At 48.1% G+C, this 26,678-nt stretch overlaps 1 protein-coding gene across 3 annotated transcripts in view; it reads right to left on the bottom strand.

Annotated features, from left to right (window-relative positions):
- LOC147626065 (uncharacterized) overlaps positions 1-26,325 on the bottom strand; it is a 97,617-nt gene extending 71,292 nt beyond the window's left edge. For all 3 annotated transcript variants that reach the window (XR_015268768.1, XR_015268767.1, XM_086817624.1), the window contains exon 1: positions 25,915-26,325. Coding sequence is in view for 1 of the 3 variants with exons in the window: in XM_086817624.1 (XP_086673750.1) it covers positions 25,915-26,314 (400 nt within the window). In the remaining 2 variants the exon portion in view is untranslated. The remainder of the gene's footprint in view (positions 1-25,914) is intronic.
- Positions 26,326-26,678: the final 353 nt, after the last annotated feature.

Below are 26,678 nucleotides of genomic sequence, written 5' to 3'. Positions count from 1 at the left end.
GTGGACAGCCACCTAAAAAGAACTTCCGGGACACCTACAAGGGTGGTAAAGCTGAAAATAACACATCTAAAGATCACGGCCCAAGGAAGAACAAATTCGGCTTAACTCCGGAGCAAAGAGAGCAATATGCCAAGGATGGAAAATGCTTTTCTTGTGGTAGCAAAGACCACATGTTCCGACAATGCCCAGATCGCAAACCAAAGCACGAGGACAAGCAGACCAAGGCTAATGTACATGCAGTTCCTGATGTGCAAGGAAATACAAGTCATGATGCAAAAGAGCGAATGGTTTGCAAGGCTTGAGGGCAAATCAAGGATCCATGTTTGATGACTGTGCAACTGACAACTTCATCTCTATGCAAACGGCAGCTGCATTGGGTATTGAGGTTGAGAACATGCGACCTCAGATTGAAGCCGAAGCTGCATTTATTGGTAAAGAGGTGCAGGTTACCCCATTGATAGGGAAGTTACGCATCCATATCCAGGGCTACCTTGATAATGAACATTTCCTAGTTGCTCCACTGAATGGATGTGATGTATTGTTGGGCAAGCCGTGGCATCATAGGCTTGAGCCCCGCAAAGACTACAAGTCCAATATGATTTCTTTTATGCATAAAGGCCGCATGCATTTTATTGATGCTGGCAAAGAAGGGAATTCCATCCCACTTGTATCACACATCCAAATTAATAAAGCAATGAAAAAGAGTCTTTCTGCGTACTTGGTTTTTATGCGAGATAGCCTTGTGCCAAATCATCAAAATGTGGATGCTATGTCTAATGATAGGCTGAATTTTCTTAATGCATTCAACAACTGTTTTGCTGATTCATTGCCAGGTGAACTACCTCCCCAAAGGCTCGAAGATCATCGCATAGATCTTGTGCCAGGTAGTTCTCCACCTAACAAACCCGCATACCGAGTGAGTGCTGCACAACAAGAAGAAATCATGAAGCAGGTAAACGAGCTTTTAGAGAAAGGTTTGGTTCAGCCCAGTTCCTCACCTTACTGCTCTCCTGTGCTTCTTGTTCAAAAGAAGGACGGATCATTCCGTATGTGTGTGGACTATAGAGCATTAAACAAGCTTACCATCAAGAACAGATTCCCAATTCCACGTATTGATGATATTTTGGATAAGCTTGATGGTTCGGCTTGCTTTAGCAGACTTGATTTGAAGAGTGGTTATCACCAGATACGCGCGGTGCCACAAGATGTCCATAAGACTGCATTCAGGACGGCCTTCAGATTATATGAATTTTTGGTAATGCCTTTTGGTCTCACTAATGCTCCTGCCACATTTAATCGAATGATGGATAGGATTTTCCGACCCCATCGCAAATTTACAAGGGTATTCTTTGATGATATCTTGGTTTTCTCCAAGAATGAGCAGGAACACAAACCTCATTTGGTCACAGTGTTCGAAGAGTTTCGGAAGCACAAACTTTTCATTAATGCCAAGAAAAGTGAGTTCTTCCTTTCAGAGATTCATTATTTGGGACATATTGTATCCAAGGATGGAGTTACAATGGATCCTGGAAAGATAGAGAACATTCGGAATTGGCCCGAATTGCAAAACGTACATCAAGTACGTAGTTTTCTGGGATTATGTTCGTATTACAGGCGTTTCATAAGGCATTTTGCTATGATTGTGTAATATGCGGAATACTTCGGAGAAGGATCGGTACTTCAAAACTCAGAAATCAGCACTCTTTTCGCGACGGAATTAACGCACAAACTGAAAGGAGATGTGCAGAAAATAGAGAGAGAAAGGGGAGATGGAGAGGACACAGTATTGGGTCCCAATTACCCTCTGTAGGGCCCCCACCACAGATGGTGTATTTGCTTTATTAGAATGATGTAAATCCGAAAACAAATACAGAAACTTGACCTTTTCTTGGCTGGAAAACCTGCCCTTGACCTTCAGTCCTTCACCCCTTTGCGTTAGCAACCTCTTGGCTGTCCTGGCCCTTGTATGCTTGATGCACTTGGTGAATTATGAGATGAGATCAATGATTATTGACTGGAGTATTTATACTCCCTTTTGCATCCAGTCGGCCAGCTAATAAAAGCCCCACGACTAGGTTCTTGTTTAATAAAGTGCTTTCACACTATGCCACATGCTGGCCATTCTGCGCAGCCTTCTGGGACAGCTCCTGACTGCTGGGCAATCAGCGCATGGGTGTGGGACTGCTCCCTACACCTGGCCGACCTGCTGGATAGGGCTTTAATCCCTGTCGGATGCCTGTCCAGAAGCTCTAGAGCTGGCCGACAGCCCTTCCAGCCCATGCCATGGCTGGTGGGCACAGCTTGGGCCCTCCTGGCCCCTTGGGGGTGGTTCTACACCTCCCCCATGCCCATACTACAAGTGCAAGTGCAAATCTTCGCACTGGGGTAGCCCTATGGGCTGGCCCCATCTCTACATGCAAACCTACATGCCTACAGATGTCTGGCATCCGGTTGCAAACCAGATACACAGAACATCTGACATCATTCCAGAGGGAGACTCACAGCGCGGACTGGCACTGCTTCATGTGCAGGACAGTGCACACCTGACCTTGGACTCATGTGCAGGACAATGCACACCTGACCTCGGACGACTGAGATGGATTCCTGGCTGACTCGTCCCGGACTGGGCTCACATGGGACCAGTTCACCATCCCAGGTCCTGCACCTTCTGTACAGAAATGTCTATGTGGCATCCAAGTGCGGGATGCACGTGACATCCCCTTCTGCTTAACTTGACGGAAGCTGCATAGCCTCCAAATAATCCGTCAATAATGCCGGATAGTCTTCGAAAAATTCTTTGTCGAGCCATACCGCTTCATGAGTTCCTCGGTCCTGAAACTTCGTGAGGAACTGTCGTAGTCTTCGGCCTGAGCCATGCTTGAAACGGTGCAGAAGGATCTGTTCTGGAACCATTACTTCTGCTTCATCAATAATGTCTGGTTCCGCTTCGTCTTTGACCTCTGAAGGGGGTGGACCTGCATATGGCTTTAACCAACTGACATGAAATACATCGTGCATAGTCCAACTCGGAGGTAGCTTTAACTGCATAGACACCTCATTAATCTTTTTCCGGATGGGAAATGGTCCGAAGCTCCTGAAAGACAACTTTGGGCATCGCTTGCCCACCTGCTTCAATCTTTGCTTCATAATCCGAAGATACACCCAATCCCCTTCCGAAAACTTCATGTCCCTTCGGTCTTTATTGGCCTGTCGAGTGTAGGCCTCTTGCGCTTTAGCCAATCTGTCTTTAACGGACTCTAGGATCTCCTGGTAAGACTCCGTCACTCTGTTCGCCTCCGGTACTCAAGACGAAGTCCTGGTTAACAACGACTGGAAAGGCCTTCCAAACGCTGCCTCATATGGAGTCCTGCCAATAGCTGAAGAAACAGAGTCATTCAAAACAGCTTGAACTAAAGGCAAAAACGATTCCCACTTACCTTGCTGATCGTGGACATAACACTTCAGCACATCAAAGGCCAATTGGTTGTATATCTCTGTCTGGCCATCTGTCTGTGGGTGGAATGCACTGGAAAAATTCAACTTAGTACCAAAATTATCAAACAATGCCCTCCAAAAATGACTGGTAAACTTGGCATCTCGGTCTGACACTATGGTCCTAGGAATCCCACCAATCGGGTACCAATGCCGAATGAATAGCTGGGCAACATCCTCGGCGGTCACATTGGCCCTGCAAGGAATAAGCATAACAAATTTGTTGAACCTATCAACAATCGTTAAACACTGCGTATTACGCTTACTCGGACTGGGAGGCAGATTTGTGACAAAGTCCATCGAAATGTCCTGGAAAGGACCCTCAGGAATTGGCAAAGGCTGTAACAACCCTATCTTCTTTCCACGAGGAGCTTTCACCTTTTGACAAATGTCACAGCGTTGTACATATGTAAACACATCACGCCTCATCTTTGGCCAATAGTATTGCCGTTCTAACTTCTCCAGAGTCGAATTCATGCCCCTATGACCACCTGTAATGGCGTCATGGGCATCATGGAGAAGAGCTGCCCGGAATGATTTCATGACACATAGTCGGCCTTTGTAGAAAAGCCAACCATCGCGTATCAGAAAATGGCATGGTCTTGTGGCATCCAATGCCTGTTCCCACTGTGTACCGAATTCCTCGGAATCCGCGTAAGTGTGCTTCATGTCTTCTAGTCCTGTACCAACAAGGTCAAGTCTAGTGGTCTGAATCGCAGATACTTGTCCCTTCCTGCTCAAAGCATCGGCCACTGGATTGGCCTTTCCTGGAAGGTACTCAATCATACCACCGAACTGCTGGAATATCTGACTCCAGCGGTGTTGTCGATCACTCCACTGTGCACTTGGCATCGTCTGAATCCAGCGCAATGCCTGATGGTCAGTGCGAACCTCGAAGTCACGGCCATACAAGAAATGTTTCCAATGTTTCAAGGCCTGAATAACTGCTAGGAGTTCACGATCATAGACTGAGTAGTTCTTTTCGACGGGCGGTAACTTACGAGACATGTAAGCTACTGGATGACCATTCTGTTGTAATACACCTCCAATTGCGATGTTACTCGCATCGGTGATCACTTGAAATGGTTCGTCCCACGAGGCAAGGGCTAAACAAGGCGCTTCTGACAAAGCCACCTTGAGGTTCTGGAATGCCTCCAACGCTCGTGGAGTCATTCGAATCTTTTGCCTTCTTGTTTTCACTCCCTTTAGCAGATCGGTCAGGTCTGTCGAGAGATCAGAAAACTTGTCAATGTGGGTGGAATATGCCTGGCATATACCCACAAATGATCTAATGTCATAAGCGGTCTGAGGTACTTCCCAGTTAACGATCTTGGCCACTTTAGCTGGATCAAGTCGAATGCCTTCGGCACTAATTATATATCCCAAGTAATGTACCTGGAACAGATAAAATTCCGACTTCTTTTCATTGACATAGAGCTCATTGCTTTCCAGCAACTTAAGGACTTTCTCCACATCAATGTCATGCTGCTCAACTGTAGCTGAAAATATGAGTATGTCGTCCAAAAATATGAACACACACACTCCGATCAACTCCCAGAAAATACGCATCATCATGCGGTTAAATGTAGCTGGGGCGTTCGTCAATCCAAATGGCATAACCACAAATTCATAGTGGGCCCGTTCTGTACGGAAGGCTGTCTTGGGGATGTCCCCCTCTACAATCCGTACCTGGTGGTACCCACTCTTTAAATCCAGTTTGGAGAACACCTTAGCTCCATTCAGCCTCTCGAGAATATAGTCAATTCGAGGCATCGGGAATCTGCTCTTGAAAGTCAGCTTGTTGAGTGCACGATAATCGACACACAACCGAGAAGACCCATCTTTCTTCTTGACAAATAAGATCGGCGCTGCAAATGGCGACACGCTGGGGCGGATGAAGCCAGCTTGCAACAATTCTTGGAGTTGGCGGTCCAACTCCGATTCCATTGCCTTGGAAAGGCGATAAGGAAACTTGCTCGGGGGTTCCGAGCCTAGGAGGAGGTCAATCTTGTGATCCTCCGGTCTGGACGGGGGAAGCTGGGGAGGGAGACTGTCCCGAAGAAAAATCTTCTGGAACTTTTCATGGAGAACCGAGTACTTCTCGGAAGCACTGGCCATCGTCTGGGCTGTCTGGATGTAAATCATCGCACACTGTGCGCCTTTCCTAACTGCTCGCTTAGCCTGCAAGTGGCTTATGAGCGGAAAGTTTGGAATACCTGGCTCACACTTAATGGTCACCGGGGTGTTTGACACATTCCGATCGATCTGGAACGTGTGCTTGTCCCACTTGACATCAGGAAGAAACTTGTGAAACCACTGGATACCCAAAATTATGTCTGCTCCTACAAGAGGGGCAACCATAAAGTCACGCACAAACTCTATGCCCTGAATCACTAACTTAGCACCTAGAGCTTCATACTTGACGCTCGTTGTCATACTTGTGCTAAAACCCTCAACCTGTTTGTCCACCGAAGTCAGCTCGAAACGGGCACGCCTAGCGGCCTGTTCCGTGACCACATCCTCTGTGCTGCCGCTGTCAAACAAGACAACAACTCTCTGGCCACCTATGTAGCCAAAGGACTTGAGCAATTCGTTGCGCTCATACTCCTGGTCATGGGCGCCCTTCTGCTTATCTTCGAGCTCTCGGCTAATAATTGCTCCAACTGAAGCACCGGGGGTTGAAGAACTAGGGGTAGCGGCTGGGGTCTGTGTGGGAGCTGTGCTCACCACGGAAGCTGTGGAGGCGGCGGCGGCCTTTGGAGGCTTCTTCGGACAATCCCGAGAAGTATGTCCTTTTGTGTGACAAAAGTAACATCTACCCTCCTTCCTGTACTGAGAAAGCTCCTCAGCACTCAACTTGCCACCTGTCTTGCCTGCCTCCGCTTTCTGGTTTGGAGTAAGCTTAGACGCATTGTTCGAGTTCTTGGAGCCAGAGGGTCCCGGGCTCTGTCCTGGGGAAGACCCCGTCTGGTTCTGGCTTTTGCCCCCCGAGGCGTTAGCCTTGGGAGAAGCCGGCTGAGAAGTCTTGGGCTTGCCACCATTGTGTTTCATTTCTGCACTCTGCGCAAGCGAGAGTGCGTCCTCAAAGGTGGCTGGCCTAAACATACGCACCTCCCATTGGATTTGAGTGTCCAGGCCATACAAAAACTGCCCTTTCTTGTCCGTATCAGATAAGCCTAATTGTAGACACAAGGTCGAAATTTTATTGGCAAACTGAAGGACTGGTTGCGCGTTCTGACGCGCTCCCCTGAACTCGTCTTCGAGTCGCTCAAGGTAGTGGGGCGGTAGAAACCGCTGCTTAAGGTCGCGGACGAACTCGTCCCACACATAAGCTGCCATACCTGCTTTGGTGTGGGCATGAGCCCACTGAGTCCACCAAGGAATGGCCTCACCTTCCAAGTACCAACTAGCTAAGATCACTTTGTCAATATCTATTTTCCTAACTGCGGCAAAGTAAGCTTCAAATTGATGTAACCATGAATAAAGAGTAGTGGGATCGAGTTTACCATTATACTTATTGAAATTCATTTTCTCGAAAAAATGATTCGAGGGCGCCGCCGGTGTCAATCTGGCGTCCAAAGCTCTGAGGTAACGCTCGTGTTCCACTCGTCACATGGCGTCGTCTTCGCGTTGTCGAATCTCCAATGCACGCATCTGCATCTCAAGCAAGGAGCTTGGCTACGGCTGTGACCCCTCGAGAGGGTCCCTGTGACGAGGATCTGGTATCTGGGGTACGGAAGGAGAGGGAGGAGGAGATGGAAAACGCGACGCTGGAGAGCGAGAACGCTCCTCCAGAGTCAAAATCCGCGCCTTTTGCTCATCCAACTTGGTTGTCTCGTCTGCGATTGCTCGCATCATCTGCTGGAACATGTCTGTTACACTCAAGCCGGGTGCCCTAGCTGGGCTGCCTGGTGCACTCTGGTCCCATGGTTCTGGTTCTCTCTCGTCGCCAAAGCTCGCCATAGCGGGAAAATGCAATTCCTTTCCAAGACGCAATCTGACCATCCACTATCTGTGTGGGAGACTTCCGGAGGCTTCCGGAGGCTAAAAACCAACCGTCCTTCGAGGGACAGGAGTCACTCCGAAAGGGGTAGTCCACCGGCGTCTAAAAACCAACCACACGAAAAAAAAAATTTCTGGTTTTCTTTGCTGAATCTTTGTCCTTGAAGTGAGCTCTGATACCACTGTAATATGCGGAATACTTCGGAGAAGGATCGGTACTTCAAAACTCAGAAATCAACACTCTTTTCGCGACGCAATTAACGCACAAACTGAAAGGAGATGTGCAGAAAATAGAGAGAGAAAGGGGAGATGGAGAGGACACAGTATTGGGTCCCAATTACCCTCTGTAGGGCCCCACCACGGATGGTGTATTTGCTTTATTAGAATGATGTAAATCTGAAAACAAATACAGAAACTTGACCTTTTCTTGGCTGGAAAACCTGCCCTTGACCTTCAGTCCTTCACCCCTTTGCGTTAGCAACCTCTTGGCTGTCCTGGCCCTTGTATGCTTGATGCACTTGGTGAATTATGAGATGAGATCAATGATTATTGGCTGGAGTATTTATACTCCCTTTTGCATCCAGTCGGCCAGCTAATAAAAGCCCCACGACTAGGTTCTTGTTTAATAAAGTGCTTTCACACTATGCCACATGCTGGCCATTCTGCGCAGCCTTCTGGGACAGCTCCTGACTGCTGGGCAATCAGCGCATGGGTGTGGGACTGCTCCCTACACCTGGCCGACCTGCTGGATAGGGCTTTAATCCCTGTCGGCTGCCTGTCCAGAAGCTCTAGAGCTGGCCGACAGCCCTTCCAGCCCATGCCATGGCTGGTGGGCACAGCTTGGGCCCTCCTGGCCCCTTGGGGGTGGTTCTACACCTCCCCCATGCCCATACTACAAGTGCAAGTGCAAATCTTCGCACTGGGGTAGCCCTATGGACTGGCCCCATCTCTACATGCAAACCTACATGCCTACATATGTCTAGCATCCGGTTGCAAACCAGATACACAGAACATCTGACATCATTCCAGAGGGAGACTCACAGCGCGGACTGGCACTGCTTCATGTGCAGGACAGTGCACACCTGACCTTGGACTCATGTGCATGACAATGCACACCTGACCTCGGACGACTGAGATGGATCCCTGGCTGACTCGTCCCGGACTGGGCTCACATGGGACCAGTTCACCATCCCAGGTCCTGCACCTTCTGTACAGAAATGTCTACGTGGCATCCAAGTGCGGGATGCACGTGACAGATTGCCACTCCTTTACATGATCTCACGAAGAAGAAAATCACTTTCAAATGGACTTCAAAGGAACAGGATGCTTTCTTGCAGCTCAAGCATGCTATCATATGTGGTCCAGTTTTGATTGTTCCTGACTTGCAGAAGTCATTCGTGGTTGAATGTGATGCTTGTGGTGATTGTATTGGAGCTGTCCTAAATCAAGAAGGGCATGGAGTTGCATACGAGAGCCGTCGTTTGCATGATGCTGAGCTTCATATGGATATCTATGAGAAAGAGCTCTTGGCTGTAATTCATGCCTTAAAGATATGGAAACATTACCTTCTTGGGGCTGAATTTGTAGTCAAGACAGATCATCAAAGCTTGAGATACTTTCTATCTCAAACAAAGCTTTCAAAGAAGCAGATGAGAATGGCAAACTTTCTTTCCATGTTTCATTTCCAGATTGTGCATACTCCAAGAAAGAAAAATGTAGTGGCCGATGCATTATCCAGGAGGCCTTATGTTGCTGCAGTCTCAATGGCCTCTCATGGAGACTTATCTGCTATGCGCGATTTGTATCATTTGGATGCTGATTTTTGCCATATATGGACTGATTTGATGGCTGGTCATTCACATGCCTCTTATGTTATCAACGAGGGTTATCTTATGAAGGATAATTGCCTATGTGTGGTGAAGGATTTGCGTCCAAAGGTTATGGACGAATGTCACGCTCCACCATATGCTGGTCATAGAGGTATCATGCCTACTACTCGCATGATTCGGAGATATTTCTTTTGGCCAAGCATGCGTAAAGACATTGAGGCTTATGTGCGTGCATGTATTACTTGCCAAAAGGTGAAATTTGACATGCAAAAACCTCCAGGTTTGCTTCAGCCATTGCCTATTCCCTCGCAACCTTGGGAAAGTATTACTATGGATTTTATTATGGATTTGCCTAGATCCGAGCATGGGAATGATGCTATTTGGACCACTGTGGACAGGTTTAGCAAGCAAGCTCATTTCTTGCCCGTCAAGAAAACCATTAAAGCTGATCATACGGTAAAGCTTTTTCTTGCTAATATTTTCAAGCATCATGGTATGCCTAAATCCATTGTTGGGGATAGAGATCCCAGGACTACAAGCCTCTTTTGGAGGGCTTTATTTGATAATATGGGTACTAAGCTTGAGTTTTCATCAGCTTATCATCCCCAAACGGATGGCCAAAGTGAAGCTGCAAATTCAGCCGTGCTGGATTTGTTGAAATGTTATGTGGCAGATCAAAAGACTGCATGGGAGAAGTATCTTCCACTTGTTGAGTTTGCCTACAACAATACAATCCATGCCTCCACGGGAAAGGCTCCGTTTGAGATTATTTATGGCAGAGTGGTTTTGCCACCCATCCTTCGTACAAAGGATGAGATTTTTGCAGCTGATGAATATGTTCGTGACTTGGATGTTGCCTTTGCTCAGGTGCGGACAGCCATTGCAAGATCTCAGGATAAGCATAAAATGGCTGCTGACAAGCACAGAAGGGACATGGAAGTCAAAGAAGGTGATTGGGTTTTGCTGAAATTTGAGAAGGCTAGGCTTCAGAAGAGGCCAGGACGAGAAGGATCATATCCTAAGCTTTCTCCTCGCTATTATGGACCCTTCAAGGTGATTCAAAAGATCAATGAAGTATCCTACAAACTTGCTTTACCTAGTCATTGGAAGATTCACAATGCTTTTCATGTGAGTCTATTTCGGAAATATGTGGGGCCAGATCCTGATGAGCCTGTCACAGAAGATCCGCCAGAGATTGAAGAGCTTAAGGAGATCCTCCAGCCAGAACAGATTGCTTTTCACAAGGAGAGAAAGCTACCTGCACGAAAGCTTTCCAAGAGATACATTGTGAAGTTTAAGAATTATTTGCCTATTGATGCCAACTGGGTAAATGAGGATTATTTTGTTGATTACCCACAGTTGTTGCAGGCATATCTTGAGGCTTTTCAGTTTAAAACAACTCTTTAGAAGCCCGGGGGGATGTCACCAATTGGCCGACCATTTGGTCCATCTCAAGATTTTGTCTCGTTCACTTGAGGCCAGGCCAGTGTCTCATGTGAAGAGGCCAGTATTTTGCTGACATGGACGGGAGCCAGACTGGTGCCACCCGTGTGTTAGCAGGATGGTGTCATATGGACGGGAGCCAGACTGGTGCCACCCGTGTATGACCTGGACTGTGTTCGACCCATGGGATTGTCACGCCATGGAAGAGCCAGTATTCGTGCCGTGTTTTGCCTATGGGACTGTCACACCATAGGGAGGCTCGTGCCTGGAACTGTGTCTTACCTATGGGACTGTCACTCCATAGGAAGACCAGGTTTTTATGTTTTACGTCGTGCCAGTTTTTGTGCCGACAGATATTTTGTACTTGTTCCATGAACGGGAGATATGTCCATGTTACTATTTGCACATGCACACATGTTTTGCATGTTTGAATTTGTTTTCGCATGACATGTATTTTTGTGTTTGCCTGCTTGACGTGTTACTTGCTGAGCGGGGACGCCTGCTAGTGAGTCGTGAAGTCTGCTCTGTCTTCTGACGAGTTTTAGTGCATGTGAACAGGTGGTAAGTATATTAACATGTTGTTTTAAATACTTTATTTTTAACCTTTTGATTTATAAGGTTACAGGTTCACACCCACTTAAAAGTGGGCACCCACTTAGGGGCCAAGGTGGGGAGCCCCACTTAAGTGTGTGTGGGAGTGGGCATGGTCACCTACCACATCCCTTTGGAACTGGCCACCCACATGCAAACGTGGGGGGGCCAGCCAAATCAAAGTGTTAACTCCACCTTAAGTTTTATAAAAAAAGCCTTCTCCTCCAAGCGTGAAACAACCCGGCGATCACCTTCTTACGTAGAGGAACCGGCGACCATCTCTTCGCATGTTTTCTGAGGCGGCTGTTGAACTGCTGCGCTTACTCATCCAGGCGACTGTTTGCAACAACCAGCAAGTAATCAGACAGCTGCACCTCCCCAGGCTACGCATGCCCCTTCAGGCGGCTGTGGCTGTGCACCTCCAGACAGGCAGCCCAACAGGCTGCGCTACCTGCCACAGCAGGTGGCTGTGCGCCTGTTTCCAGCCAGCAGAACCCTCCTCTTGCAGGCAGCTGCGTGTGTGCACTCCCTTCATACCAGGCTGCACTTCATCCCCAGCAGGCGGCTGTCCCTCACAGCAGACAGCTGCCCTCCACCTCCGACGGGCGGCTGCCCTTTCCTCTTGCAGGCAGCTCTGTGTGTCCACTCGCTTCATAACAGGCTGCTCCTCCACGCCATCTTCTCTCCACGCTGCAGCCAGGTATCTGTTAGAAGTCATCTCCTGTCTATTTGTATACACCAAGGCCTTTGTTGTGGGTGTGCCCGCCCTTATGAGGTGTTTTACCATTTTTCCACACTCTCCGTATTTTTCCCTATTTTTTCCCATTTTTCCTAGTGGTGGGAGGGCTGCCAGATGATGCCAGGAGCACCCCAGTGCTGGCCGATTGGATCTTCATCAGTCGTGGGCTTCAGGGCTGCTGGCCGACTGCTTTTTATCAGTCGTGGGCTTCAGGTATGCTGGCCGACAGCATCTATGCAGTCGTGGGATTTTTCTCCAGTCTCGTGGGCACTCTTGCTGCTGGCCGACTGCCCTATCTGGGATGTATATATAGCCCCTCAGCCCCCACCACTTTCTCATTCAGTTTTTCCGGGATCTTGTGTATAGAGAAGAGTTTACACACCTATCTCTCTGTGTTTCTTGTGCTGATTATTTTCTGCAGTCTACTTGCTCTTGTCTACCCAAGTTTGGTTATCATTTCCGCTGCATATTCTGACATGGTGTCAGAGCCCTAGGCTCTAGGAGATCTTGGGCGTTTTTCTGAGCAAGAGGGGGAGCAACAGGTTGCTGATTGGTGGACTGTTTCGGGCTGAACGGGAAGAGAAGGTGCAAGAGGAAGGCGGGCAAAGGTGCTGGACAGCCACTTGCAGATTTTCAGATTTTTCCCACCCACCCACCTTTTCAGGTTACTCTCCGCGATGGCAGATTTACTAGAGATGGCTGAGAAGCACGTGAAGATTCCGACTCTCCCCACGTTCCCAGTGGATCGTCCGTTGGCATCTGGAAGGTCATGATGGAGTTAGTTCTGGAGTCATATGACCTTGCTGATTTTATTATCATAGGGGTGCCACGGCCGGAAGCTGAGGAAGGGGAGTTATTATCGACGAGGAAGGACCGAGAAGCACAGGCACACATGTGGGATCGTGTCAACGCAAGGGTCCGGTCGTTTATTTTCCTCAATTGCACACCACAAGTGATCAGCCATGTGAAGCACATGACGCTGGCGAGAGGCATATGGGAGCACTTGGCTTCTTTGTACAACAGGGTGTCACCCATGAAACGGATATCCTTGGAAGTGCAGATGCGGGTTATGAACCCTGCAAAGTCTTCGACGATGCGGGAACACATTAACAAGCTGCAGGCCCTTCAGCAGGAAGTCCTTCAAGCTGGGAAAGAGATATCATCCGAAGATATGGCCATCACGTTACTTTCCCACTTGCTTGGTCAGTATTCTGCTTTCTATTCCTCGTTGATCACGAGTGGCAGGCTCAGCACCATTACTTGGGAGGAGCTTGTGCCAATGGTCTTGGACCAGGAGGAACGTTTCACGAACCCTCCTCACGGCGGAGGTTCGGAGGCCTTAACTGGCCAACGGTCGAAAGGCCGTAATACCAACAAGGGCAAAGGGAAGGCTTCACCGGAGAAGTCTTCTGAGAAGAAGCCAGATCCAGAACGAGAGAAGCTGAAGGCCGAAAGATCTTGTAATGATTGTGGCGAGAAAGGCCACTACCGGAGGAAGTGCCCTAAGCGGACAGGGAAGAGTGTTGATTCCTCAGCCTCAGCTGCGAAGACTCCGGCGTTTGTGCACTTAGAGATGGTGGACTCCGATGCTTCATCATCTTCGAGCGAGAAGGCAGTTGGCTTCACCGCGAAGGATACCCGGGAATGGATTCTCGACAGTGGTGCTTCCAGGCACATGACTCCATCCCGTGACTTCTTTCTGGATCTGAAACGGCAGTCAGGTCGTATCTTTATTGGCGATAACTCCACTATTCCGATACATAGTGAGGGCCGGATGGAGATTATTCCCGACGGCAAGGGGGGCAAGCATGCTTCCCGTGTTCTGGGTTTTCATCTTCTGTCAGTGCATGAGGTATGCAAGACTGGCTTTCGGGTGGAATTTGAGGAGCATTCAATTGCTCTAAGGGACCGTGAGACAGGCAAAGTTGTTTGGGAAGGCGGTGTGGAGAATGGCATCTACAAGCTCTCTGCACTCTCCTCATTGACAGGCTCTCAAGTCGGAGATTTGTGGCACTTTCGTTTTGGCCACTTAAATGTGGATGCTTTGCGGCGCGCCTTCCGGGACCAGATGGTGGTTGGCTTCCCAGATGTTGGTAATAGGCAAGGACGCTGCAGTTCTTGCATACGTGGTAAGCAGCACAGGGAATCCTTTCCGAAGCAGGCTTCCAGGCAGGCTTCGAAACCATTGGAGTTGATTCACACTGACTTGTGTGGACCACAGCAGATACCATCCTTGGGAGGATCTCTCTACTTCATGCTGCTTGTTGATGATTGTACCAGATTCACGTGGGTCTACTTTCTTTCCCAGAAGGACCAGGCTTTTGCTCGGTTCAAGGATTGGCACGTGATGGTGGAGAAAGAGTCTGGATTTCAGGTCAAGACTCTCAGGGCTGACAAAGGAGGTGAATTCTCCTCGACTGTATTTTTCCGGTTTTGTGCAGATCATGGCATCAAGAGGGAATTGGCCAATACCGGATCGCCTTCGGAGAATGGAGTTGTTGAACGTAAGAACAAGACTGTGGTAGAGATGGCGAGGACCATGCTGGAGCATCGTGATCTTCCTCGTCCACCTTGGGGTGAGGCTGTGGCAATGGCTGTCCATACCATTAACCGCTCTCCGACAACTTCTGTACCCCATATGACTCCATTTGAGGCATATTTTGGCAGGAAACCCGATGTCTCGCACTTCCGTGTCTTTGGGAGTGACGCGTATGTACATATTCTGAAGAAGCAAAGGGGGAAGCTTGACTCCAAGTCTCACAAGCTGGTATTTGTAGGGTATAACTCTCTTTCCAAGGGATACAGGTTGTATGATCCAGAGAGGAACGAGATTGTTGTCAGCCGGAATGTGGTCTTTGACGAGCATGTTCCAGCATCCACTGTCGAGGAGCCGCCACTTCTTGGAGATCCAGAGGAGTCTGATGATGATTCCCATTCTATCACTCCAGTTGATCCACCTCAGTCATCACAGGAGGTTGAGCCCGCAGCTGGAGTTGAGCCCCCGCAATCACCACAGGAAGCTCCACGATCTGTTCGAGTACCTAGGTGGTTGTTAGACACCCTTCGGGAGTCAGGTGTCACGGAGCTACCCTCCGAGTGGACCACAGAGGACGGCCCTCGAAGATCACATCGAGTCCGAGATAAAAGCAACACGGCGGAGCTTCTTCAGGTGAACTATGCTCTGATGTCTCGTATCATGCGGGATAAAGAGCCCACTTCCGTAAAGGAAGCCCTTTCACAGGATACTTGGAGGAAAGCCATGCAGGTGGAACTTGATGCCATCGAGAAGAACAACACTTGGGAGTTGGTACCGAGGCCGTCGAAGTGGTCAGTCATTGGTGTCAAATGGGTCTTTAAGACCAAGTACACGTCTGATGGGTCAGTGGACAAACACAAAGCCAGGCTTGTGGCTAAAGGTTATGCTCAGCGGCCAGGCATCGACTACGAGGATACCTTTGCACCGACAGCGCGGATGACCACGATTCGGACCGTTCTTGCCCTTGCTTCTTCTCAGAGGTGGCCTGTGTACCAGATGGATGTAAAATCTGCGTTCCTTAATGGTGACCTGCAGGAGGAGGTGTACGTTGAGCAGCCTCCAAGCTTTATTGTTCCAGGATCGGAAGGGATGGTTTACAGGTTACGTAAGGCCTTGTATGGTCTTAAGCAGGCTCCCAGGGCTTGGAATTAGAAGATTGATTCCTTCTTTATTCGGATTGGATTTCAGAGATGAGTTGCAGATCCGAACCTGTATCTCTTTCGGGAATGCGCCATGGTAACACTTATCATCCTTTATGTGGATGATCTCATTCTCACCGGCGGTCATGTGGAGCACATTGGAGTGACGAAGGCTGCCTTGTCAAAGGAGTTTGAGATGACCGACTTAGGCTTACTCCACTTCTTCTTGGGATTGGAGATCTGGCAGACCCAGAGGGGGTTTTTCGTCTCTCAGCAGCGGTATGTTCATGAGTTGCTTGAGGCCTTTGGGATGGAGAACTGCAAGCCTATTACTTCGCCGATGGACCCGAACACAAAGTTAACCATTACAGATCCTTGTGAGCCAGTTGTTGATGCCTCGCAGTACCGGAAGTTGGTTGGTTCATTGATCTGGTTGCTGAACACCAGATTGGACTTGAGCTTCTCCGTGGGGCTGTTGAGCTCTTTTATGCAGACGCCATTGAAGACTCATTGGGACGCAGGATTGCGCATCTTGCGGTATTTGCAGAGTACGAAGGATCTGGGACTCTTTTACACAGGAGGGAATGAAGTCAAGCTCCAAGGTTGGAGTGACTCAGATTGGGGAGGAGATCTATGTTAGCACTTTCATCCCCAGTTTCTGCTCTGTATGGTGCCCATTTGGTCCCCTTTTGTATGGCCCTTGCTTGTGGGCTGGCCACCCCTTTTTTTAGTATTTTTCTGGGATTTTTCCCAGCCATTCTGGCATTTTTCTAGGGAGCCATGTCCAACAGCTCCAGCCGGCCTGTTTCTATGCTCCAGTCGGCCAGCTCTTCCCCACTATAAATAGTGGGTGCTGGCCTCTCATTTTTCATAGAGTCTTGTACTTATTTGCTCCCTCACTTATGAGACTATAACTGTCTCTTGCTTGGGACTGTTTTGGTTCAGTATATTCAGCATAGTTTGCTCCATATCTCTCTCTCTCTTGCACTCTCTGTTCAGCACATTCTAGTGCCACTCTGCTTCCGCTCTGTGCACTCTTTCATGGTATCAGAGCTCTAGGTTTAGCAACCTTTCTGCTGCCCCAGATTCAGCCCTGTTTTCAGCACCTTCTCCTCTGCGTTTTCTTCCAGATCCATAGCCTTTATTGCTGCGTTTTCTGGACAGCACTCTGCTGGTCAGTTTTTCTTCAGATTGGTTTCACCGATTCAGCCGTCTGGCTCTTGGAGATCAGCGTTTCATTGCCCACTTGGAGATTGGACTGCAGGCGGCCTGTTTTCTACAGGACAGCACTTGTTCATTGCTGCGTTTTCCTCTCCAGTGGTCCTTTCCCTTTGCAGAGGGGGCTCGTGGTGTTGCAGGCTTTGGTGGCACACTTGGTACCTGTGGAGGACACCTTTTCTTCAGAGATTGTGCATTTCTTGAGATTGAGCCCAAGCTCTAGTGATGGCTGCTCCCACTTCTCTTCACATGTTTGCTGAGTCTGCCAAGTTGGATGGTTCCAACTACACCCTATGGAAGGTGAAGGTGAAATCGGCCTTGCGTGGCGTGGATCTCTGGGATTGGCTTGTTACACCAGCCAATGCCACCCCTCCCACCTTTGCTTCCGGTGGTGTGACTCAGGCACAGATTGATATTTGGCAGTCGAATGATCAACGTGTTTTCTCCTTCCTGATGTTGAGCTGTCAGGATGCTGTTCTCTCTCATGTGCGTACAGCTGATGCTGCACATGAAGTTTGGAAGGCTTTTGCAGATCTCTATGAGATTAAGTCTCCGGGTCGAATTTTGGCATTGGAAAAGCAACTTATGAACTTATCAGTTTCTGCGTTTCCATCTTTATCTGCTTTCATCTCGAAGATGAAAGATCTCCGGGACGAGCTTGCTGTTTGTGGCAAGGACATCTCCACAGAGGATATGGCTATTCGGCTGCTTTCCAAACTTCCAGAGAGGTTTGATGCATACTTTCAGTCTCTGGTTTCTTCTCCTCGTCCTGTTCCAGTTACTTGGGAGGAAGTTCTCCCCTCCATTATGCAGATAGAGTCTCGCTTTGAGGAGCGGACTGGCACCTCCGGTGGCGCTAATGGAGCTTTGGCAGCACGAGATAAAGGGAAGTCTCAACAAAAGAAAGGTAAAGGGGGTTCTGACAAGAACTCCAAGGATTCTGATAAGGATAAAGACAACAAATCTTCAAAGAATAAGGACATTGAATGTCACTATTGTGGCAAGAAGGGTCACAAGTCACCCCAATGTCACAAGAAGAAGCGTGATGAAGCAGCAAAGAACTCTTCCTCAACGGCGGTGTCTCAACCCAAGAAGGATGATGGAATTCTTCTCTTAGCAGGTACTCGGCGTATACTTGCTCTTGTGACTTCTCAGTCACGGTCTTGGATTGTTGATAGCGGTGCTACTGCTCATATGACACCCCATCGAGATTGGTTCGAGGACTTCACTGCCAGATCAGGCGAGATCACTCTGGGTGATTCTTCTTCTGTGCCAGTGCATGGTCATGGCACTATCCCCATCTTCCGTTCTGAAGAGGACAAGAGGTACTTCTCAGACGTTCTGTATATTCCAGATTTGGCTTTTAACCTTTTGTCAGTGAGTGCTCTTACAGCTCAGGGTGCGGAGGTGATCTTTTCTCGTTATGAGATTACCATTCGTGATAAAGCGACTGGTAGCATCTTGGCTCAGGGAGTCCAAGATAGTGGCCTCTACAAACTTACCGCTCTGCTTTCTTCTGGTGCTTCTTCTGCTCTTTGGCATGCTCGGTTTGGCCATTTGAGCTATCAGCTTCTGCAGCGAGCTTCGAAGGATGGGTTGGTTGATGGATTACCAACCATCAAGGCTCCGTCTTCTCCTTGTTCCTCTTGTTTACAGGGGAAGCAGCACCGAGCCGCCTTTCCGAAGGAGGCGACACACAGATCTTCGACATCACTTGCTCTCATTCATGCAGACTTATGTGGTCCTATGAGTACCGCGTCTTTGAGTAAGGCGTTGTACATGCTCGTGATGGTGGATGATTTTACCAGATATACTTGGGTTTTCTTTCTGAAGACCAAGGATGAGACTTTTCATCACTTCTGTGATTGGAAAGCCGAGGTGGAAAAAGAGACCGGTCACACGGTCAAGGCTCTCAGGACCGATGGAGGGGGTGAGTTTACATCCCAGGAGTTTAAGCAATATTGCAAGACACATGGCATTCGGAGACAACTTACTACTGCATATACTCCATCTCAGAATGGAGTTGCCGAGAGGAAGAATAGGACCATTATGGAGATGGCCCGCGCTATGCTTGAGCATTCTTCATTACCTCGACGTTTCTGGGCTGAGGCGGCTTCCACTGCTGTCTACATTCAGAATAGGTCTCCTACTGCTGCTCTTCCCGACAAAACTCCATATGAGGCTTTCCATGGTGAGAAGCCCTCCGTTGTTCATTTCCGGATATTTGGATGTACGGCGTATGTTCATGTGCCTAAGGAGCACCGCTCCAAGTTGGACTCGAAGTCTCAGCGCATGACTTTTCTCGGATACAGCACTGTGTCCAAAGCATATCGTCTTTATGATCCTCAAGCCGGTAAAGTTGTTGTGAGCCGTGATGTGGTGTTCGACGAGACTCCTACATCTTCAGAGGGGGGTGGTGAGCTTCTTCTTCCTGCACCTCCTTCTCCTCCTCCTACTCCTCCTCCTGCTCCCGCTGTTACTGTTACACCTCCAACTGAGGATTCTCAGTCAGATGATGATGACCCTGCTCCTCCTCCGGCGAGTTCGAGCAGATCTGTACCTGATTGGTATTATCAGACAGTTCGTGACTCTGGGTTACGTGAGCTTCCTTCTGCTCCTCTGCCTGGTTCTCTTCGATGTTCTTCCAGAGTTACAGGGAAACAAATTCATGAGGGCAACATGTTTGTTAATTATGCTCTTATGTCTACAATCATTAATGGTCCTTCTGATCCCACTTCTGTAGACGAGGCTCTTTCACATGAGTCTTGGCGTCATGCTATGCAGATAGAGCTGGATGCTATCGAACGGAATGGCACTTGGATTTTGGTGCCTCGGCCTCTGCAGCGTAAGGTGATTGGTGTGCGTTGGATTTTCAAATCAAAGTTCCGAGCTGATGGCAGCTTGGACAAGCACAAGGCGAGGTTGGTTGCCAAGGGTTATGCTCAGCGCCCTGGTGTCGACTTCGATGAGACTTTCGCTCCAACGGCCCGAATGACTACCATTCGCACCGTTCTTGCACTTGCAGGACATCATAGATGGCCCGTTTTCCAGATGGACGTCAAGTCGGCTTTCTTGAATGGAGAGCTTACACAGGAGGTTTATGTTGATCAGCCGCCAGGATTTGTTGTTCCGGGCAAACAGGATCATGTGTACCGGCTGAAGAAGGCTTTATATGGTCTCAAGCAGGCTCCGCGGGCTTGGTACCAGCGGATTGATGAGTTCTTTCAGAAGCTCGGCCTGCGCCGTTCTCATGCAGATTCGAACCTTTATATCCTCCTTGAAAGGGGGTTGATTGTTATCATTGTGGTCTATGTTGATGACCTCATCTTTACAGGTTCTTATTCTGTGCGGATCCGTTCTGTTATGGATGCTTTGGAGACAGAGTTTGAGATGACGGATCTGGGCCTCTTGCACTATTTTCTTGGCTTTGAGATTTGGCAGACCTCGAAGGGCATTTTCTTCTCTCAGCAGAAGTACACTCGGGAGATTCTCGACAGATTTCAGATGACTGGGTGCAAACCAGTATCTTCTCCTTTGGATATTGGTGAGAAGCTTTCTTCACTTGATGCTTCTCCAGGGACTGATCAGGGACAATATCGGGTTCTCGTCGGTTGTTTGGTATGGTTGACCTACTCCCGATTGGACATATGCTTCGCAGTCAGTTTATTGAGTTCCTTCTCATCCAAACCCCGTCAGCAGCATTGGCGGTGTGCTCTCAGAGTTCTTCGGTACTTACGTGGCACTCTGGATTTTGGCATCTTTTATGGCCAAGGACGCACTCTTGTTGGATGGTCTGACTCAGACTGGGCTGGAGATCCAGATACACGGCGTTCGACCACTGGTTGTGTTTTTTCACTTGGGTCTGGAGCCATTTCTTGGAGCAGTAAAAAGCAGCCTACTGTGGCGCTTTCCTCTACCGAGGCGGAGTACCGTGCAGTTTGCTATGCTGCATGTGAGGCGATATGGTTGCGGAGATTATTGGAGGAGCTTGGCTGTCCTCCTACCGGATCTACTCTTCTTTGGTGTGACAATCAGAGTTGCATCGCCATCGCCAAGAACCCTGTGTTTCATGCTCGGACGAAACACATTGAGATTCAGTATCACTATGTTCGTGAACGGGTTCTTGCTGGAGATTTGCGTTTGGAGTATTGTCCTTCCGCGGAGAATGCTGCAGATTTGTTCACCAAGCCGGTTTCTCAGGCTTCCTTGCCTCCTCATCTTCGGATTCTCGGAGTTTGTTCAGCATCTGGTGCTGAGAGGGGGTGTTAGCACTTTCATCCCCAGTTTCTGCTCTGTATGGTGCCCATTTGGTCCCCTTTTGTATGGCCCTTGCTTGTGGGCTGGCCACCCCTTTTTTAGTATTTTTCTGGGATTTTTCCCAACCATTCTGGCATTTTTCTAGGGAGCCATGTCCAACAGCTCCAGTCGGCCTGTTTCTATGCTCCAGTCGGCCAGCTCTTCCCCACTATAAATAGTGGGTGCTGGCCTCTCATTTTTCATAGAGTCTTGTACTTATTTGCTCCCTCACCCACACCTGGTCTACAGTCCCCTAGGGGTTGTGTAGCCAGTCGGCCACCTTTCCAGGAGCCCTAGGGCTGTCCTACAGCCCCTCCATGGCCATCCCATGGCTGATGGGTATAGCCAAGGCCTTCCTGGCCCCTATGGGGCTGGTTCTACACCTTCCCCATGCCCACATCTGTCCTTGGGGTAGCCCTATGGGCTGGCCCCTTTCCTATATGCAAACCCTAACTGTCTACACAGTGATCTGGCATCCAGTATCATACCAGATACACAGAACCACTGACATCATTCCAGAGGGAGACTCACAGCACGGACTGGCACTGTTTCATGTGCAGGACAATGCACACCTGACCTTGGACGCATGTGCAGGACAATGCACACCAAACCTCGAACGACTGGAATGGAACCCCAGCTGACTCGTCTCGAACTGGCTCACATGGGACCAGTTTTCCATCCCAGGTCCTGCACCTTCTGTACAAATATGTCTACGTGGCATCCAAGTGCGGGATGCACGTGACATTCTTGGGGTGACATACCCATGTCAAGAGTAGAGAGCAACCAAGGACCTAATGAAGGAAACAATTATGAGACTGATCCAGGACTTCAGGATGGGAATAACCATGATGGCAACCAAGGTCGTCGATCCATTACTCATGAGACCGACACCATGTCATCAAAAGAGTATAATGATTTTCAGCAATTCAAGTGTTTGCTCGAGGATGAAGAATTCCTTGCTTGGAGAGACAAAAGGGAACACGACAAAAGAAGGGCTCAAACGTTTGAAGACTTCATCAAGGATAGAGCCACCGAAGCCAAAGGAGTTAAAGCCGCCAAAGTCTATCTTCGTGCCAAAGGAATCACCGTTTTGCGAAAGGATCTAGAGCCACCAGGTCAGTCTGCAACAGCATGTCCTTGATTTAGGGACAGCTCCTACGCAACTACCACATGCAGCACATTCAACACTATGGTTTGTAATCTCCCTCTCATTTAGCTTGTAGCATGCGGTCATTTCCGACGTAGACATTGCGTCCCTAGGCCAACCAAAATACCATAATCTAAATATGGGCGCAAACCAAAATCCCCAGTCTCATATCTAACCTGCTGGCCCTTGGTAAAGACATTAGTCTCCTACCATGAGGTGCCAATCCACATGACCCTTGGCGTAAACATAAGTCTCCTACCATGAGGTGTCATGTCCACACTCTGGAGCCCTTTCATGGGTCCGAAAGTGCCCAAATAGTGACAACGAACCTCTAGTTCTGCAAGTTTTCAATCCCCAAGAGGTTCAACCTTCGCCAAATGTACAATACAGAAGGTCAAGCCCGACAAAACACTACCGGTAACTTACAGGAGGTCATCACAACACTGCACTGAATGTCAAAGGAGCTAGTGGTTTTTGATGAAGCATTGTGGTGCCAAGTGGTGTAAGGATGGAGTTGAAGCCAAATGGCCATAGGTGGCCATATAGGGACCTAGGATACACAACAGCTCAACCACATGGGGCCAATGGAAACGGAGATTGGTGCAAAAAAGCTTAGCAAAGGGGCAGCGCACATAGGTAGCACATAAAGTTGATCACAAAAGCACACAGCACTAGCCAAGGAGATGTACAACAACTAAAGTTTTAAAAACTGCTCAAAAACAGTGCTTTGTGGCACTGGGCAACAAACTTCTTCACAAAATCAGTCCCTTCTTTCCCTTTGTACATGAACTTCAAATTCCCTTTGAATTTCATGCATCTCACCCACCACCTTGCAAGTGGGTAGTGTTGGGTAGCACCCCGCACTTGTCATGACTACCTACACATGGGTGTGGCCATGCACTTGAGTGTCCACACGCATGAATGAGTTGGGCTCCCAATTTATAGAATGTCCATCCATTCCTTCATGAGTTTGTGACCTGCGACTTAAACATTATATTAAAAACACTAAAATACAAAGCAAAGTTCGTATCAAAGTTACCACGTCTTTACACACAAAGAAGGCTTGTTAGGTCTGGACAATGCAAGCACACATGTTCATGGGATAGTCCCAAGCGTGCTCGGACCCAATGGACACTTCACAAGTAGCATAAACTAGGCCATATCCATATCATTAAACAATCCTATGTCCTTTTTTTAACATAAAAAACATACAAGATGCAACGCACATGTTATATTGGACAATCTCCCATTCTCAAAAGCTTTTGGAGCAAGAAGCAAGAGGTTGAATTGGTGACAAAGCTTCGCTCCAAGAGTGGCCAGCCATGGAGGAACCTTTTTGTAAAACACTTGTGTCTATGCGCTAGGGTTCAGAGCAAAATGCAATGGACTCTACACGCAACACACACAAGAGTCCTAAAACTATTTTCTATATTATGTACAAGAAATAGTTTACAATTGAATTCATGTAAATACAGGAGATAGGGCTGAGTGAAAACGTCAACTACAACCCTGTGACCTTCTGAATACTCCTCGCTAGCATGCTCTTCGTCTACGGTGAAACACTCTATGAAGTCCAATGCTGAGAAATGCAGATGAGAATACCGATTTCCTAATATGCGCGCGCGCACACACACACACACACACACATATATATATATATGCATATATATACGCACACTACCCAATGTCTAGGCAATGCATACATATGTCTACAAGTGAGATGTGTCGCATTCTCCCCCACTTGCATTGCCCCTATCCTGTGCTGAATGGTGTCCATATAAGGTGCCCTTCATAAAAGGAAAAGATCCAAGCAAAGTTCATCCACGATACCCACGATCCCAAATGTCCATTGCGAAGGCTCCCATCCCATCCTTGCACAATGAAAGCACAAAGACCTGCCAGAAACCTATGGATGACCAACTCTTGCTTATCCAGTGCTTACTAGTTGTCCAACCGTTCTTGAAGAGACATTGCAAGCAGTTGAGTATTCTCTGATAGCCCCCAAGAAGAATAGTCTAGAGAAAGGCTTAACAAAACTCCGCTATCCATACTCCATACTACAATGCATCAACTCAGATGGATCACAACACCTACATGTAGCACCAACTCCAATGCACCGTGAAGGAAGAAAGCAAAAACAAGAACAATAATCCTTAGAAGTGCTGCACCAATTCTATATCCATCAATACTGATTGGCACCCATATGTCTAGACCACCATCTCCCTGTGAAACATACTCCAATATACCAAAGCTCTTGTCACTACAATCTCCAAGAAACCTATGCATTGTGAAGACACGCCCACTGGTATATCCTCCCAAGGTGAAGACAAATCCGGTGGATCCCCAAGGCGGTAGCCTAGTGGATAGGACTTTGGACTTTCTACACAAGAGGCCTTGAGTTCAAATCCTCTTGGAAACATCTTATACTAAGGGTGTGTTCACGTGCAGGTGGGCATGGCCGCACACCTTAGGCCGTCATCGTTTGATCGTCATGGCACTTGCTTCATCCTTCCTCTTCGGCGATCCTACGGCGACAACAATGTGCAATGCTTGTCCTTTAAGCTCACACTCTGGATTAGGGACAATGGTTGCCATGGACACCAAAGATCGTGACTCAACTTGCAACGCCCAGTTCTACCAAAGCTGGGGAGAGTGTTCACTCCAAGCAGCCGAGCGACTAACTTGTGGGGTTTGTCTCGCGGCTTGTCCACTGCCTATAAAGTGGCCAATATTTGGAAGGGTGGTATACCCCCTTGGGGTACTCAAGAGTGTGTGGTTGGTATGGTAGCCGGGTGAAATTCCCGTGTGCAATTGGAATAAGACCTCATTGAAAAAAAAAACGGTGGCATGTCCTCGTAGTGCCTCCATGACAATACACACTGAACAAACTCCCTGCAACATGAAGGAAGAAAGTTGAATGAAGAATAATACTTCTCCATGTGGAACATACTTCAAGTAATACAAAAACTCTGGCTGTTGTCAATACAATCTCCAAGAAATCTGTGCACCATGAAGACACACCCCCTAGCATATCCTTCCAAGGAGAGGACGAATCCGGTGACATCTCATATGGTGCCTCCTTGAAGCCAAACACTACACAAACTCCACCCAATGCAAAAGGCTAGTGAGATGAGTCCTCTTGTACTAGCCCCGAAACTGAAGCAACCACCACTTAGGCCAAAGACTGACATGAGAATTTTGGCATTTTGGAGTCACTACTTCCGCAAAGATGCGCCATACCAAGCGCATGCTTGACCCACCAGTAATACACCAAAAAACCCATATTTGCCATTCTTGGATAATGCCCCATATTTGCCATTCTTGCATGATGGTGGGCATGCATTGCCATGGAAGACCAGCCACCATTTATTAAGATCCAGTCCACCCTAACATATGTGGGAAGATTAAGGTCCACGCTCTAGACAGAAACATCAGCTGGAAACCACATCAGACCGTGTATGCCAAAACATGAAGAAGAGCACCTGTGAGATCGCATCGGAGGTGAGCCCCTGAATCCTCCTCTCCAAGAGCCTTGGTTTTGGGCAGAATCAGGACGCACCCACTCTCATCGCACTCAAGCTTTATCTCGCCAAATTCTTTATTATCTTCTTCATAATGAGGGACAACAATCCTGGCCCCATACTCTCCAGCGAACAGATTTTCCCCGCTGAAACCTTCCTCCCAATCGCCAGCCCGTGCTCTGCATCCGATTAACCAGTCGAAGGTTCTTTTATGGAGCTCGCAGGCACCCCAAGGGCGGAGCTTCAAGGGAACTTTTGGGTGGAAAAGAGAGGCAGCAGCGGTGGAAGAGCAGCAGACACTGCTGGATAAGAGCGACATTGCCAGTCTACTCGGGAAACGACAAACTTCGTTCTTCAACATTTAAAACAATATTAGAGTATATTACTTGAGAAGAACTTTATTCTTCGACATTTAAAACAAGACATATAAATATTAGAGTATTTATCTATCTATTAACCATGGACAACCAAAGTAAAAGAGGAAAAGAGGAGAGAAAAAAGAAATTTTGGATTTTTAAAAAATAAGAGGAAAAAATCTCTTCCATTGACTCTTTGTATTCTGATTGACTCTTTGTATTCCGATGACCCTTTATATTCTGATTGACCCTTTGTATTCAAAAAATAAATCCTAGATTTTAAAAAACTAAAAGGAAAAAATCCCTTCCATTGACCCTTGTATTCCATTCCTGCATTTCGCTTCTTAATGTCTTTTACATACCGCAGTA

This window comes from Cibotium barometz, chromosome 23 (genome assembly GCF_041138505.1).
Source record: "Cibotium barometz isolate CiBa-2024 chromosome 23, ASM4113850v1, whole genome shotgun sequence".
Lineage (NCBI taxonomy): Eukaryota > Viridiplantae > Streptophyta > Polypodiopsida > Cyatheales > Cibotiaceae > Cibotium > Cibotium barometz.
Note: the sequence above shows the minus strand (reverse complement) of the source record. Positions and strands in the feature narration are given on the sequence as shown.